The sequence below is a fragment of the Colletotrichum truncatum genome (genome assembly GCF_014235925.2).
Source record: "Colletotrichum truncatum strain CMES1059 chromosome Unknown Contig_0002, whole genome shotgun sequence".
In the NCBI taxonomy this organism is placed as follows: Eukaryota; Fungi; Ascomycota; class Sordariomycetes; order Glomerellales; family Glomerellaceae; genus Colletotrichum; species Colletotrichum truncatum.
In genome coordinates this window covers 6,110,286-6,127,481 of record NW_027222399.1, presented here as the reverse complement: position 1 = coordinate 6,127,481, position 17,196 = coordinate 6,110,286, and the positions used below count along the sequence as shown (strand labels likewise).

General features: G+C 52.5%; 4 protein-coding genes across 4 annotated transcripts; 1 reads left to right on the top strand and 3 right to left on the bottom strand.

The window, feature by feature from the left end:
- Nucleotides 1-2,034: 2,034 nt before the first annotated feature.
- Nucleotides 2,035-5,909, bottom strand: CTRU02_204626 (Niemann-Pick type C-related protein 1; the record flags this gene model as incomplete). Its single annotated transcript, XM_036721099.1, has 2 exons — nucleotides 2,035-5,598; nucleotides 5,649-5,909. The coding sequence occupies 2 exons, from the start codon at nucleotides 5,907-5,909 to the stop codon at nucleotides 2,035-2,037; spliced, it is 3,825 nt and encodes a 1,274-aa protein (XP_036587083.1).
- A 2,010-nt stretch (nucleotides 5,910-7,919) lies between these two features.
- On the bottom strand, nucleotides 7,920-8,222 carry CTRU02_204625 (uncharacterized protein; the record flags this gene model as incomplete). Its single annotated transcript, XM_036721098.1, has 1 exon — nucleotides 7,920-8,222. One exon carries the CDS (start codon nucleotides 8,220-8,222, stop codon nucleotides 7,920-7,922), a length of 303 nt encoding a protein of 100 aa, XP_036587082.1.
- A 495-nt stretch (nucleotides 8,223-8,717) lies between these two features.
- Nucleotides 8,718-11,678, bottom strand: CTRU02_204624 (ATP-dependent DNA helicase srs2; the record flags this gene model as incomplete). Its single annotated transcript, XM_036721097.1, has 1 exon — nucleotides 8,718-11,678. The coding sequence occupies one exon, from the start codon at nucleotides 11,676-11,678 to the stop codon at nucleotides 8,718-8,720; it is 2,961 nt and encodes a 986-aa protein (XP_036587081.1).
- A 1,686-nt stretch (nucleotides 11,679-13,364) lies between these two features.
- On the top strand, nucleotides 13,365-14,966 carry CTRU02_204623 (uncharacterized protein; the record flags this gene model as incomplete). The annotated part of the gene is made up of 1 exon (XM_036721096.1): nucleotides 13,365-14,966. The coding sequence occupies one exon, from the start codon at nucleotides 13,365-13,367 to the stop codon at nucleotides 14,964-14,966; it is 1,602 nt and encodes a 533-aa protein (XP_036587080.1).
- Between the last annotated feature and the right edge of the window lie 2,230 nt (nucleotides 14,967-17,196).

The window sequence follows — 17,196 nt, the reverse complement described above, 5'->3', positions numbered from 1 at the left end:
TGACACCCGACAAGCACAGCGCCGCCCTGATTGTGCGAAGCTCCTCCTCTTTACACCAGAAGGGCCAACAGTGGCAACGCAGCGGCGACAGGGGGGTTCTTGCCCACATAGCAGAAAGATGGGAGTGGATACGAGGCGGTCCGTTCTGGAATATGGAATATGGACACATAGCGGTCATCAGGGACACTGGGGTGGGACATTCTATCCACTGCAACCTCCCATCTCCTCATCATCCTTTTCCCCTAGAGGCTGCTGGGCCAGGACAGCACTTTAGGCAAGACATAGGGTAACCAGCAAGCCCCCGGCAAGGCGATAAGGTGCACCAAACAAACCAAACATTTATCCAGCCAGCTTGAGGAAAGTGCTGACAGCGGCACTCGCTTCAGGAGCTCGGGCAGTGGGACCATCCCAGGCTTGTCATTTGCTGACGAGGGATATTGGATGTCAATTGGCTTTTTGAAATACGTGCTCCATACGTACCGTTCCCCCTACCCTTTTTTGGCTGGCGCCCGGCTCGGTACTCGGTACCTTCCTTCCTCCCCTTACACCTCCACGTTCCAAACATTACCTCGCCTCCAGGTCCCCCCATCGTCCTTCACCTCGGGCCTGGGAAGCGCCTGTTCCATTACATTTATGCATCCATGGAAAACCTGTTTCGATTCGTCGAGATGCCTGGTCGCCAGATGCTCACAGGATCGACGCAGGTATGGCATTGACGACCGCCCAACTCTGATGTAACTGGCGCCGCAACGTATCAAAACTGTCTCTCTGTCTTACGGCAAGCGCTGGGCAATATTGATGGAATGAGATGGAATGGATGGATGCCTTGGAGAGAATGGTTGTGGTCCGTAGTGCTTGTGGAAATCCCCGAAACCGCATACCATCGTCCATCACCCTCCAGTGAAGTAGCTTTTCAGCGGCAAGCCACATAGAGCTATCAAATAAACCACCCTGAAAACCCCTGAGCTAACATGGTTAGCATTTCACGTGTGGCCCCGTTACCGCCTCTCTATCACCTCTTTCTACTCGTGTCAGATCCCCTGCGAGAAGAAGGGGAAAAAACGGCCATGTTACGAATCGCAAAGGGGCACGAGCGACCTGCCAATATACACGGAAATTGTCCTCAGGTAGCCCGAGCCCCCAGCGCTTTTCATCTCATGGCCCCCCTCATCATAGTCATCGGATAAAGGCACGTGTTTATTCAAATTTTTGTGATTTATCGATTTCATCACTTTGGTATTTCATCCTGTCATAACTCCAAGGCACGGTCTAGCTGTCTTCTCCCTTTGGCAATCAGAGCCGCCGAGATGGTTTTGCTGGGTCCCATTACCAGAATTACTAACCAGGGACCATATCGCTGTTTTTGCCTCTCCGCTTCACCCACTAGAACCTTGCTGTCCTCCCACTTTGGACATGTCTTGCATTCAACATCCAGTGTGGTCGCAAATACCACAGGAACTCCTCCACTGCTCGGTGCCCACAGAGCCCAAGGCGCCCAATCGCTGATGCGTTGTCACTGCGTGTCAACGCAAGCCCACTGCGCGATGTGGCACCTCACTGTTGGCCCGCCTCAATGGGACGGCAGCAACCAACTAACCTGCATCGTGGCCAAGGGAGCCCGAACCATACAACTCTTCATCGGAGAATAACAACGAGACGGTGCCTGAATGTTCGTTCCATGCCTAACTTGATCTCCGGGCTTTTCCCCGTTCCATGTGCCTTTTGTCAACTGCTCCCTTACGCCACTCCGGCATGGTATGACTCGCATCGAGATCGTTCGTACTCAAATGATCGCTCGCTGTAAACAAAGAGAGCCATTGTGATCACTGTTTCCTGTTGTCTGAACATGCTGCGTTTTGATTTCAAGCTATGTTATCTAATGAGATCCGCCGCAAATCCTAATCCCCCTATTCTCTCCATGAACTGGTCCCCACAGACGATCGCAAGGTGCCCTAAGCACTTAAGGATAATAGAGCGAGAACGTTGAAGCTTCGGGTTTTATTAACTTCAATCTAACATTACAAAGTTCCACGTCTAATAATCATCATCGGAATCTGTGTCCTCGTCTGGAACCAAGGCACGGTATCTTCGGCTTGCCAAGTCCTCCTCGATGCCACCCTCGCTCTCGGGGTCAACATATCCCTCTCCGCCGAACAAGCTAAGTGCGACAGGAAGGAAGATGAGGGCATGGGTGCCGGCAAAGATGACAAGAGCGAGCCATACACGGAAGTAGTAAATCTCAAAGATCTTGGACCTTGTAAATGCCAAAACGCAAACTCCCAAGAGTTTGGTAACAGTAATACCAGAGAAGACGGAGCTGCCGACGTTGACAAGGGCCGTCCATGCACGTGCATCACGTCCGCGGAAGCGGTTCTTAGCCCGTTCCATAACGGTACGGGATGGGAACATGAAAGCACGAGCAATGTGTGCACAGAACTCGACACCAATGCCCACGCAAATAATCAAGTTGACGAGTGAGACAGCGTTGAGCGACACCCCGAACACTGCCATAGCGCCAATAATGTCGACAACTGTCATAACAACAGTGACGGTAACCACAAGAGCCGTGAGAAGGGACCCCAAAAGGACAGAAGAGATGACAAAGATAATAGCCACCGCCGATCCAAGAAGAGTGCCCGTCAGCGAGACGATGCTGGCATATTGGTCGAAGAAAATATAGAAGAGACTGTAAGGGAAGACGTCAACGCCGGTCTGGCGCGTGATATCAGATGCGATTCTCCGAGCGGCTGACATGGCGTTGATAAAATCGTCCTGGCTACGCAGGGGGGTGTGCATGGTTCTGAAATGACTGGCTGGGATGGTGTCTCTCTCGGCGTCAACCACCACAGCTTGACCGTATGAGGCCTGACCACCCAGCGGGCAATCATCATTGGTAGGAGCCTTTATGAACTTTTCAAGATAGCGAATGAACTCGCCATCTTGAGGCATGCCGGAAAGAGTGATATTCCACGGCGGATTACGGTCAGCAAAGCACGCCTTGCCATTCTCCATGCAGCACGAATCACCAAGATCGGGGTTGAGCCAAAGGAAGTAGTCATCAATCCAGCTGGCTGTAGGCGAAGAAATGTAAGAGACTTCCGGTCGCTTTCTCTCGCCTTCGAGGATGTTGGTGAGCGAAAATTGGTCGCAGGTTGTGAACCTGGCGCAGATCTCCCGTTGATGGTTTCGCTCAGTGGCGTTGAACTCTCTTGTAACAAAGTACACAGGCGGGCCAGTTTCCAAATAGGCATAGAGATCGTTGAAGTAGGGGATGAGATAGGAGCCGTCTGGGATGGCGACGCGCTGGTCAAGACCAAGCTGGACCTCAGGAATCAAAGCAATTCCGGCAGCAAAAATCCCAAGGAAAACGGCAATGATGATGGCCTTGGCTTGCCGGGCAAGAATGGCTGGGGCGTAGGTGCGGCGGATAAACTGCTGAAGGAGGCTCTCCTCGGGCACCTCGTAGAACCTGGCATTAGCGTTTCCGTTACCGCCGCTGAGGTGTACGCGAGCGGCCTTGACTTGAATGCAAGGGATACAGTCGGCTCGATGGTCCTCGACGCGTATTTGGTTCATGGCGAGGAAAGATACAAATAGTGTAATCTGGAGAATAGCATTGATGAAGACGGCTCCGGCGGCGTAAGCAGCAAAGTTACGAACTGCGGGCATGCCAACGAAGGTTCCGAGGGCAAACGCAACAGTTTCGGTTAAAGCAGAGAAGAGGATGGACGGCCCCATGCGGCCCAGTGCTTTGGCAATCCGCTCTTCGACCATTTCGTCGGGGTGGCTAACGTTGACTCGCTCGAACTCGTGAACAATCAGGAAAATATTGTCCACACCGACAGCTAGAACGATGAAAGGAATAACTTCAGCAATGATGAGTGTGGCTTTGAGGCCTGCCCAAGAGAAGAGGCCGATGGAGGCGCTGATAGACATCAGCACGATCAAGATGCCAACAACACCGAGGCTGAACTTTGACTGAACCAGAGCAACTGCAGGGTTTCTCATCATATCACGAACCGACAGTGTAGTAGAACCAAGGGCCAGGGAGGCGTAGATGAACATGATGATGTAGCTGATAATCACAATCTTGGCATCGGTGTTGGTGGACTTGTTGAGTTCTTGTTCCAAACTGGCCTCCGTAGAGAACGACAGTCGAAGTCCGCGAGCCTTGGCCTCATCTTGAGCGACGAGGAGGCGGTCACGCAAAGCGTTTTCCCAATCCATGGCACGCTCCACAGCAGGGCTGCCTTCGGCTGCATTGCTGACAACCCAGGTCACCGTGATAGCGGTGGCATCAACGGGGTCCTCATCGTAGCCACCAAGAATCATGTTTGGCTCAATGGGTTGACCAAAATCAGGGCGACACTCGACAGGCGACTTTGCACACTGCCTTAGTTGATCTTGCCAGTTGTTGCGTCCCACAAGCGAGGGCTCATTCTCAAAGTAGGCGGCCACAGATTGTACAACACATGCAGAGCCGGTGGGCTTCAAGCAAATGTCATTAAGAGTGGCACCGTATTTAGAGCCCTTGAGTTGCTTGACGCTCTTTTCAACCTCCATCCACCAGAGAAGAGTGTCGTAGCTAAGGACAGGAGCCGGGCCACCTGGTTGTTGGTCGTTGACCAAGAACACCTTCTCAGCACGATAAAAAGGACCAAACTGTTCATCAAAGAAGGCCTTCTCCTTGGCGGCAGGTGAGGTAGGACTGACCCAAAGGCGGGCAGGGTCCCGTTCAAGATCGAATCTGACCCAGCCAGCACTGAGGATAATCACAACAATAAGAGTGACACCAATAGTAATTCCTTGGTATCGTGCCGCCGCATGTCCGAGCTTGCTAAAGGCCGCGTCACACCACGTGTTGATCTTGTAGTATCGCTGAGGCCTGTCGAACATCGCACCATTCTGGACCAGGTCGCCCTCGTCTTCGTCGTCACTGGGAGACGCGTCTTGAAGAAGCCTAAGCCGCTCGCTTTCCCTCCTGGCACGGCGTCTCCAGTAAATGTGTCCACCGACAGCAGCGATGGCGGAGAACAACAAAATGCTGTAGGTGAAAATGGCCGCAAAAGAAAGGCAGGGCAGGACGCCAACATGACACTGACCCGGCTTCGAGACAGCTGGAAGCTCCGGGCAGACTTCAGGGCAGTCAACACAAGCACAGCGGTAGTTGGGGTCCTCGTCGTTGCACTTCTTCGGCTTCATTTCTCGAGGGGCCATACCGGGCTCACTGTATTCAGTAGGGAAATTGATCTGGAATGGTGATCCGATAACCTTTTCGTCTCCTAAGAACTTGAGGAGCTGAGTGTAGTTCTTAGCACCACCTCCAATGAAGTCAATCGCCTTGGAGTTGGACGGTCCAAATTTGACCTCCTTGCAACTGTCGAAGAACCCTGTTCCGTATTCTTTAGAAATAAGCTGGTCCAGTTCGGTCACCATTTCCTTCTTATTTTTAACCGCCGTCTTAGTGACATTTAGAAACAATGACTGATCCGGAGAACATGTAAAGGTACAAAACATGTTGAAGAAGTTGTCCTTGCAGGCGGGGCAGGAGGAGATAATTTGATTCGGAGTACCGAGCTCGGAGGCGAGAGATTTGACCTGCACATGTCAACAATGGTTTCCAAAGCTCCTTCAGGGAGTAGTTTTACCTGGTCGGCATCACAGCAGACTGGTCCGGAATTCCATTTCGCACCGCAGAGGTCGACAATCTGTTGTCGGAGCTTCTCGTCGGGGTCCTCGGCCAGCCCGTTATCGACACAGGGCAACTGCTTGCCAAAGAAACTCTTGGAGCCACAGTGCCCTCGAATTGCGCATCGTCCGGCTTCATGTTTAGGAGTATAGGGCTCCGCACTGGTGAGCCCAGCCAGCAGCAGTACTCCGCTGGCTCCGAGGAGCTTCCACAGTGCCATGGCTGGTGTGTTGCCGCGCAGCGGCAATATTTGGATTATTATTCGACGGGTAATTCTTGAAATGAACACGAGACGAAGAAGAATGTCAACAAGAGTAATGGCACCGTCAATTAAGCAAACAACTGACGACGGCGATGAAGATTTGGGGTTGGGGGAATGGTGACGGAGGGAGTGTAGGAAGCTTCCTGGAAGCTCCGGTAAAGTTAGTTGGTGGTCTGGTTGTCAGCCCAGGCGCACTTGCGACACTGAGAAACTGCCGCCCGCGTGCCTGGTCCTGCGTCATCCTCCGCACTGATTGCCCACCTGCCACGGGCCTGCACAGAAGTGGAGACCTCCGCTTCAGCATTCCATTGGTGGTCCTCACACCAGCCACCGAAACGTCCTTGCCCAGCAAGTCAATGGCGTCACGATGATTATCACGTGGCACATTGATGGACCTGCCTAATGGGGAGTAGATAGCTTGATCTTATGCTGTCCGTTTCATCTTGCTTCTCGGACTAAGAAGTAGACCCCCAAAACGAGGGCAAAAGTAGTATTCATCAAAATGTAATGCTCGATCCTTTTCAAATAGCCATAATAAGACCAGTGTGAGTATGACAAAATGAAATCCAGTTGATATCGACGAGCTTATTAGTGTGAGATCTCTCAATGATGAATCTGTAACTGTTTTGACAATAACCTGTAAGGAATCCGTTTGTAACAGTTGAATATAGGAGTTAGTTTGTCGCATAAGGAAAGGTCGGCTTTATTTGGAAACCTTGTACCCTCCCCTGACGCAAATTCCAATAGCCACTCCGGAGCACTGTATGTCACACTTTCATACGAGTGTCATGGTAGACCCTACCAACACAGTTGATGGTGATGGAACCCAATACAATTTCTTGAGCTTCCTGTACAAGCAAAACGGGCTTAACTAAACTGTCACTGAGTGAGGTAGATCTTGTTTAAAAATGCCCAAGAGGACTAGAATAAGCATAATTATACCGCATTTGCTGTGGTGAGACTGATTGGACTGGTGGTTGATACGCTGGAACTCTCGTTGTGTAACAATGGTCAACGTGTACAGATGTGATACAATGAGCTGAGACCGAATGTCTAGCTTTTGCTGTCAGTAGCGTCTTAGTACTTATGATCAATTCTGTTTCCAATTATTATGATTTCAATATGATCTACGGTATATACTTGGTCAACCGTTTGTGAGGCCTTTTCAAGAGCAACCAAGTCAGTTGGTACTCGGCTCACGCAACATCGACTGACCTAAGACCCCATCAAAATTGGTCAGACTCAGGTTCGGGGCCGACTACATTTGCAAGTAACATACAGGATGGTGGACAGAATGAGACTTTCTTGATGGGTACATATTTAGCGTAGACACCAGTGTATAAGCCGGCAGACATCGTCTTCAAACCCAGTACGGGATGCTATACTGAAGTTTGATTACATGGACCTTACATTCACTGTTTTCAGGTCCTCAAATTGCCCCAGTGGAAAGACTGAGAAGCCACCACTAAGGCTGTTAGGAGGCGTTCAAGAGTGTAAGATACCCCACCCTGATGTAATAAATAGTGATAGGCGGTAATGGCGTACTACACCACCCGACACTACCTGCGAAGTTTACACGATGGTAACACGTTTGTAAATTTAGATAGACTTGGCTAAGCCATTTGAAGCCAGGATGAACAAGAGGTAGCTGAAAAGCGGGTGCTGCAGTCTTGCCATGCTGGTATAGCTGGCCGCTCCGGCCCGGGATTGACGACCAGCCTGCAGAGTGGGATGGCAAGGATAATTCACATTATTAAGAAGTTTGTCAATCTGCATTCATTGATTCCATGGAAGAAAGGGGTACGCATAGTAAAAACGGAGGGGAGTTAGAAGAGCTCATACGCCAATCGTCCATATGCCTGGTTGCTCTGTTAAGATGATTTCGCAAAATCCAACCGTGAGCCAAACCAAGAGAGAATAAAAAAACAAGCGCAATAAATATCTCCCACAAGAGGCATCCTGAACTGTCTACTTCTCCTCATCCGTCTTCTCCCACCTGAGAATCTTCGGCCCGAAGTTATACCACCCATAACCTTCGATGGTAGCAAGCACGCAGAACCCCGACATCAGCCAAAACCTGCCCCTGGGGCTCGATGTGACATGTCGGATGCTGAATGCCGGAATCTCAATGTCCTCAGGCTTGTTGCCGTTGGTGTTCTTCCTGGGTCCAGCGGTAGCGGAACGGGAATGAGATGTAGTGGAGAGGGCAGAACGCTGGAGCGGGCTCCGGAGAGCCGTATGTGTGATGCGTGCTGCCGATATTGCGGACATAGTTGGATGTATTGATCTGAATGAAGACGAAATATGATTAACTGGGTGCTTCGTATCGCTTGGAAGGCTGGAATTTTAACTGCTGTGATGATTGTGCTTATTTTATTTTTCTACACACTTCATCACGCTGGGGCTGCCTTATCTATGTTGCCAATACTTGTGACATAGGCACCCTTAGTTTCGAATTTACGAAGGATGCGCCAAGCGTTATCATTAGGCGGCATGGTTGAGAGTTAAGAAGTCACCGAGCCGGATCAACCCGGGGAATTGTGTGGGGCCGGATGCCACCCGGAGGTTATCGGGTCAGACTGCGCCTTCTGCCCAATACTGAACTCGTCCTAAGAACTTCCAATTGCACTTTTGGGCATCATGTATGACACAGCATATATTCCCTGCCTGTGCATCTTATATTTACGCAAGTTCATTGCGTGCACCCAAAAAGAAGAAAAGTTGTAACGCCCCAAAGCCTATTCCAATAAATAATGCCACCTCCCATCATGATCTCTTAATCGTAAGCGGTTTAAATGGCTTTCTCAACCGATCTATAGGTGCAATCCCTCCCTCCTTCTTTAACGCCGCTGGTCTCGTGAACCCCCTGAATCCATTTGTTGTAGTTGTTGCATGCAAACAGCTCGCCGGTCGTTCCCGAATAGGTGGCGGCTGGTCTTTGTCCTCGTTTTCCTTTTCAGGAGATATTGGCTTCGGTGGAGAACTTGAGAAATTGGTGTAGTGCTTCTTGGGTCCTGCATCGCCACCGAAAGTCGATTTAAACGGCTTGACAGGCATTCTGCTAGCGCCTAACCTGTGACCGGCAAGACCAGGTTCAATGGCTGTGACCGGTCGTTGGGCATGGTGCAGGTTTGGCAACTCGGGAAGCTCCTGAAGAGCCTGCCGGGAAGGAGCTGGCATGCTGCTAATATCTGATAGTTCAGATTTTGACCTTTTGACGAACCCCAAGAGGCTCTGCTGATCGGCAGGCCGCTTGGTGGTCCCTCTTCTAGGACCTGCAGACTTTTGAGGGGCGGCATTGCGCTCCTGGCCTTGGGCCGACGCTGCCATTTCTTTTGCAGCTGCCAATATCGCTGACTGAGCTGCAGTAGCGGTGGTGAAACCAGGCAAAGAAGACATCGTGAATGACGACGCAGCATCCATGGTCGTGGATGAATGCCATGATGTTGCCGTTTGGGAGTCATCCTCCGAAGCTGACACCATATGCGGCTTAGAACGCCGTTGCAATTGCCGACCCTTGCCATTCTCACCTTCTCCGAAAGAATCTTCTGGATCTTCAGGGTACAGATTGTCTTCAGGTCTTTCCATGAGCGGCAATTCACTGTAGACCTTGTTCTGCGTCGGAATGCTAGATTCTCGTCCGAGTATCCGACCAATCTCTTGCAAGATTCCAGGTTCGAAAGAAGGGCCACGTTTTCTAAAATATGGGTGAATTTCCGACGGAATGAATGGCGACACTTCGGTACGCTCGCCTCCGTTACCTCCATTCTGCGAGCTGTACATCGGACAGCTGAGGTAGAGAAGAGATTTCGCCCTCGTCATGGCAACATACAACAACCGGCGTTCTTCATCATGGTCCTCGGATCTCATGTGAGGAATGGACCCGTTATACACGGCGGGGACAAAAACAACCGGCCATTCGAGTCCTTTGGCAGCATGGATTGTTGATATTGTTACCAGAGGCTTATCCTTGGTATCACCCTTTTGCGCATCCGATGCCAGCGAAACATTTGCTAGAAACCGACCAAGAGCGTCATTCTCCTGCATTTGCGGAACCCCATCTATTTCTGGAAGGCGATCCTCATCCGCTGTCGCGTTCAGGTCTTTCATGAAGTCTCCTGCCAAGTTGATGAATTCTTGGACATTGGCCCACCTCGCCTCATGATCTTCCGGGTAGTTATCTTGGAGGTATTTTTGAAAACCCAGCTGCGAAAGGAGATTTTCAATCAGTTCCACCAGGTGGTAATAGGGGCTCCCGGTGGGCGGCTCTTCCATCTTTCTCCTGATGCCAGAGACCAGCCTAAGTAGTTCTCCGCTAATTTTCTGTTCCATGGCTTTTTTGATGTTAGTTTTGGCGATTCTGTCTCCCCGGCAGTGTTTGTTAAGCAGGGCCCAGAGGCTCTGCTTGCTAATTTCTGACTCTTCCAGAAGAGCCTTGATGGTGGTCTCTCCAATACCCCGGCGAGGGACGTTAATGATGCGTGCTACTGCGTCGTTGTTGTCTGGTTGATAAATGACACGCAGATAATCAAGAATCACCTTGACCTCAGCGCGGTCGTAAAACTTGAATCCGCCAACCATTCGGTATGCAATACCTGCCTTGCCGAGGGCCGATTCAATGTGCCTGGAAAGGGAGGCCGATCGCAGGAGAATTGCCACATCATCATGGTTCAGCATCCTGCCCGCCATAAGCAGCACTCTTTTGACCTCGGAAACCATCCATTCAGCCTCGGCCGCGGAAGATTTCAGTCGACGAAGAACCGGCCTTGTGCCTTTGTTGTGAATGGGTAACAGCACTTTTTGGTAACGTCGCTTGTCCTGCTGAATGACCTTCAATGACACATCCAAAATAGCTTGCGAGGAACGATAGTTTTCTTCGAGAGAAATCTCATCGGTGTCGGGGTAGTCCCTGAGAAAACGATACAGGTTTTTAATCTCGGCCGATCTCCATCCATAAATGCTTTGGTCTGGGTCCCCCACAATGGTGATGCGCTCCCGTGCCTGTGCGAACAGCTTCATGAGCTCGTACTGAATGCCGTTCGTGTCTTGATACTCGTCGATAAGCACGGCTTGGACATTGGCCACACAAGAAGGATGCACGCGCATCAGCTCAACACATCGCGTTAACAAATCATCGTAATCGAGCAAATTCGATCGTTCGAGATGGCTCTGATACTCCTGATAACAGGTCTGCAAATCGCGGCTCTCGGGCAACTCTTTACCGTTAGGTTTTGGTGTAGGCTGAGCGTTGCCCTTGGCCTTTTTCTTGCTGATCCATGATCTTGCCACTGGGGGGTCCACGGCTAGCTGCAAGCGTTTGCATATCCTCTGGATGATAGACCTGGAGTCTGAGTCGTCTGCGATTCCGAACTTCTCGTCAAGTCCGATTTTCTTGCCGTAAGCAGCCAGATACCGACGAGCTATGCTGTGAAATGTGCCGAGAATAACTCTCTTCCCCTGGTCATCTCCTAGGGCTTTGCCGATGCGCTCCTTCATCTCCCTCGCGGCCTTGACGGTGAATGTGGCGACGATGATGTCTTTTGGCGCGAGCCCAACGTTATCAACCAGCCATACAACTCGAGAACTCAGCGTATGTGTTTTTCCGCTGCCAGGCCCGGCGAGGATGGCAACCGTAGCCGCCTTTGACGTGACGGCTCTGCATTGTGCAGGGTTGAGGGTAGCCAGAATGGATTCAGCCGGGCCGGGGGCCGAACTTGAAGAGGTCATCTTGTAGTGCGATCATGGGAGACGACGGGAAAAGTATTGTACCATAGATAAGGTAAAGCAGCGCGGTGAGCTGCAAGGACTTGGCTCCGAAATCGTGATGTCTACGAACGCGTCTGGCCACACGGGAGCCACAACACCCCGTGGATCCTGGCACGTTGTCACGTGCACCTAGAAGCTTGCAAGATCCCTCGCCACGCACGTGCCAGCATTGACCTTCCGTTGCCATTCACTAGCTGACAACGCCAAAAATGGATAGACCGGCGCAAATGAGCGCCGGCTCCCCCCCCCCCCCCCCCCCCCATCACAGTGCCGCAGCCACTAACACAACTAATCTGATTACCAGGCTACTGGGCAGTTAGTATAGACAATTCAGTTTGTCCTCAGCACATGTCATGCGTTTGAGAATCAAAGAACCTTTTGTCAAAAGTCTACTTTCAACTTACTACAAGCTTGTCCGAGTCCGACGCCATCGTCAAATGTCTATCGGTCGAGCCACCACATCGCCTTCGCCCGCCCAGACTGTCGTTCGTGGCGCTGATTCGACGAGGTCTGTTTCGTTTCCTCAACTAAGAATATCATCCAGCCGTTCCCACCCTGCCACCGGTCTTGGAGGGTATGAAAAACGCTCAATCGGGCATGGAGATAAGCATCGCTCGGGTAAAGTCTGTTTTTGCTTTGATGACTCGCGGGGAGAGCCTTTTCCGCCGCAAGCGACACGGACCCTCACAAAGTCTTTTTTCCTCTTCACATTCGTGACACGCAGTTCAACGGGGCAGATGGAAGTCAACGTCTCATCGGCCCCCAGCCAGAGAAACTGTCACAACCCTATCACCGCTGCTTTCACGTTCGACAAAGTTGCGATCATCACGCTTTAATGCTGAGCACAATGTGAAGTCACATTGGGCAGAGTTCCCATTCGAGGAGGCCTGTGATGCGATGCCGTAGAAGGTAAGGTCTTCGCAATATGTCATGGCCTATTGCAGCATCGCATGCGGTCAGAGAAATAAGTGATGGGTCGAAGCAGGGATGGGCGCCGCCGGAACTGCTCACAAGTCAGAACACAAGGCGAGAAGCGAGGGCAACGACCGACAGCTGACCCGGGAACGCTCGTCTTTTCACTCCTGAGAACACTGTTCGACATTGTGAGTGGACGAGGGGCCTGGGGCCTCGCCGGCATGGCATTGCCCTGCAGCGACGAATTGAGTTGACAGAGTCGGTTCGGGTGTGGCACGGCGCGGGGTTGGATGTGACGGAGCAGCCCAATCACCACCCTAGCGGCCCTCCTCGGCGCTTACGGCCCCTGTCATCACGTCGATCTGTCCAACCACATCTTGGGAAGCCCTTGGGAAGCCCTTGGTACTCCCGCCTCCCTCTGCAGACGACATTAATAGCCACGGGCCATTTTGGGCGCTACTGCATAGTATCTCGTCGTCGCCCTCATGCAAGTGCGACCGCTTCATAGACTCGTTCCTGGGGGCTTCAGCAAGTCAGATTCGAGAGCAGCCAGCCAGCGCCAATCTCGACGCACTGCCGAACCTCACCAGCCGCTATATACCCTTTGTACGCCGCATATCCGAGCCTTTCCATGTAACTTCTCCATCACAATGTGTTTCGGACCCTCCTTCAGGAGGTAAGATCATCAAAGCTGGATTTGACTTTTAAAGACTTCCGGTGTCCCTCACCACCATGAAACCCGTCCAAGCCCCAACCCATAACTATCGTCTTCTTTTCTTGACCTTCGTTCATACCTTCTTTTTCTGCAGCCCAACACATGCAGTACCATCTGTCCATGAGTCTCGCAACAACAACCCTTTAAACATCAATTGGGATCCCGCCCCAGCACCCGAGGACGGTCCGCCCGCATCTGCAAACGCTTTGAGAGATCCTGCTTACCTGCCCTACCAAATTGGTGCAATCGTCGGTTCATACGGCGTGTCATTGGTGCTGGTCGCCGTTTTGTTGCTCATACTCTCAAGAAGACGTCGCGAGGCCCTCTCCGCAGGTGACAACGAAGTCGACTTCGACGAACCTAAGTCGTCACCGAGACTTACAATAGAGGTGCCGAATTCGCCCAGAAGCATTCCGCGAAGCCCCGTCCGCAACTTTTCATACCCTTCTCCAGAGGACTACCAGACCCCCGAATATCCCTCTCCTCAGACGCCTTACGTGGCCCCAACGCCCACGTCAACGCTGCACGCACCAGGGACAGACTTTTCCGTGGATCAGAGAGTCGTCGCAAAGGACAAGAAAATGGCGCAGACGCAGCTTGAGGAGATGTACAAGTACGTGATGGAGCAGGAGGAGGCTAAAGCGCAAGGCATCACGCTGCAGGGCTCGCCGGTACTTTCGAGCAATGCGCAGTTCCCGCCGCCGAACAACGCCAACTTTGGCAAGCCGACGCTCAAGAAGGAAAGGCACAAGCCGGCCAACTTGAACCTGTCAGAAGACAAGCCGGAGAAGCAGTCGCGAGCCTCGTCCATCTTTTCGGCTCTGCGTTCCCCCAAGAAGAACAAGCATGTCAAGGGTATCAGCATATCATCGCCCATCATGACCCCCATGACAGGAACTTTCCCAAGGCAGGAGTCGCAGGAGATGAACGCTATCCCACCGCGGCAATATGCGCCACCGCCGCCACCGCCGATCCCCACAGACCAGATTCCGTACGGGTTCAATCAGCAAAACGGCCAGGTTTCTCCCATCACCCCGGATCACTCGCCGGAGAGCACGCAGAGTATTGATGAGCGGATCGGAGGGCAGATCCCTATCGGCCACGTGCGGAAGCCTTCTGCAGCCCCATCTGGCTACGCCGTCTCGGAAGTGGATCCCAACTCGGCCACTACGGAAAGGTCAACGGCCCCGCTCATCGGTCTCCCGCAGTCTCCCAAGCCCGGTGCCCGCTTCCCCACCTTGCCCGCCTCTCCCAAGCCCGGTGCTACATTCCCCTCATCACCTCAGCCGGGGGCCACATTCCGATCCAAGGCTCCCTCAGCCGTCCGCACTGGCGGTGCGCTACCCCTGCGTGCGTACGAGCCGGCCCTCAGCTCGCCATCCATGACATCGCAGACCACCAAGCAAACCGTGTTTACGCGCACGGGACCGCTGTCGCCGTCGGGAGCGCGCACGCCGGCGACTGGCATGGCAGTGCCGTACTCACCGTACCAGCCGTTCACGCCTTGCGTGCCGATGACCCCATCGCTGGTGACCAAGGCAGACCGCAAGAGGATGAAGAGGCTGGAACCCAAGACACCGACTTTGGAGATGGTCAAGAGTGACGACGACATTTGGTGAGGCAGGGGAGAGAAAGTTAGAAAAAGGAAATACCATATAGACAGTGGACAGCAAAGGGCGACCCGGGTAATGTGACTACGATACGTTTTTTTTCTCTCTTTGGAGTGAGGGATGTTTTTCAGCTTTGTCTCCTTCTGGATTTTCCTTTGACCTTTGCCGCCTATGTGTATGCATACCATGTACCGTGTACCGCGTACCACATACCACACACACGCACACGGAATCCCATGCCACACAACAGACGACTGGAAAGATGGGTGGAAAGGCGGAGTCAGAAGAAGGGATCAGAGTTCATGGCCAGAGTCAGGGAAAGCAGGAGGATAAGGATAATGGCATGCTTCTGGAACCGTGATCTAGCATCTAGGTATTTAATAAGGTTTTTGCAATCTTCACCCAGGGTTCGTGCCATGTGTGTCGAGGACGAATAAGCGTTTCAAATGCGGACCAAACGAGAATGAGGGTGTCTCGCATCCTCGCATGTCGCTATGCTGATCGGCAGGGGTACGGCGAGGTTAACAGACAGAAGAGTGTTTTGGGCGGAAGGCGCACCGTAAGAAAAGCCGGGGTGCGTTAGCGGGCATGTCAGGGCCCCCGCGGAGGGGATGCTGGACTGTGTACCGTGGCAGGTTGGGTTGCAGTCATGCCCCCAATGTGAGACAGATGCGAGGCGGGCGTAGCTGATTAGAAGAGAGCGGATGAAGGTTGGACGGACGCAAGGAAGGGAAGGAGAAAAAAAAAAAAACATGGTTGGAACGAGGCACCAAGAGGACCAAGCACACAAAGAGCAGCGCCAGGCCAGAGCGAGATGATCCGGAGAGTAGAGCAAAAAAAAAAGAAGGGGAAAAAAAAACACGGGATGGGCGGGCCAGACATGCAACGAGGCCCCGACACCAGGGAGAGACGATAGAACAAGCCACTGGCGGAGATGTGGTTCCTGAGATTGGCAGGATAGGCTGGAACTAACAGTGGCCCATGGCCGTTTTCAGCGGCCGTAGCACTATGAAAACGTGTATTTTTTGTTTTGTTCTAGGGAGGCTTATTCGATGGAGGTCTAGCGAACCGACCCAACGCTACGGAGAGCGCCGGTGGAGGTGGAGAAGACGGGTTGGGACGTCAGGCAGTTTGGATAGAGAGACACGGATACTGTCCGGGTACTTTTTTTTCCTTTTTTCTTTTTTCTCCTTCCATTACAGGTTCGTCGTTGACGAAGAGGGAGAGAGAGGGAGGAGGGAGCCCTGCAGCAAGTGAGCATAATAGCACTAGTGCACGTGTGTACACTGGACCTGTAAAGCTGGCGGATAGACTGTGCTTGGGCTGGGAGCGTTCAGCGCAACGCCCCTCCTTGAGCGTGTTGTAATAGGCCAGTTCCAGTGGCTTTCTTGGCTCAGTGGCGTATTTTGTCGTGGTGGAGCATTGAAAATGAAGATGAAGCAGGGCAGTTTCTGCTGTTGCTCCTCCTCCCCCATCCCCCCCGGTCGGGCGCCGGGCACTGTATGGAACAACACTATCATAGTAGGGGCTAAAGATCAAATGTACCATCACAGCAATTTTCATATGAGAAACTACTTTCTCCTGGTGGACCGCGCTCAAGGCGACGGCAAGGACGGGGGGGAAAGGCACTCGGCCCATTATCAGCTGCACTTTCCCATTTATCGTACGATCTGCCTCCATTTTCTTTCCCTCTCTCTCAATTCTTGCTCTCCTTCCTCTCCTCCCACCCAAGTCCCTGCCTGCCCTTTCTTTCGCGATCTTAGCATTCCAGCGCTCTCCATCCGTGTGTGCCTGATTATCCTACTGCGCAAATCAACCCCAAGCAAGCACCATATTTCGTGCATTCTGCATCCCGACTCTGTGCTGCTGACCCCCCCGGTTGCAGTGCCGACAAACGCCCCCCTCTCCCCCCCAATCCTAAGCACTGAACACCGCCAACCGGGCCAGCGTCATACGACTTCGAACTGTTCATCTGGGTCTCCCTCCCGGCTGACACCACTTCTCAATCCCCATCCATCCATCGCCTCTTGCCGACAGTCGTACGACCAGACTACAATCCCGCTGCGACCACGCCGCTGTCTGCCGTCAATTTCTCACGTTCCGCACCTGTCCGTAATCTGGCCCCTGGGGCCCCTTTCGACCGATCCATCGCGACCAACCGGCCACTCACGTCAAGTCCTTGCAGTCGCCGGGACCTGGCCCCCCATTTTCCAGTCCTGAGAGGGCCGTTCCGACCTTC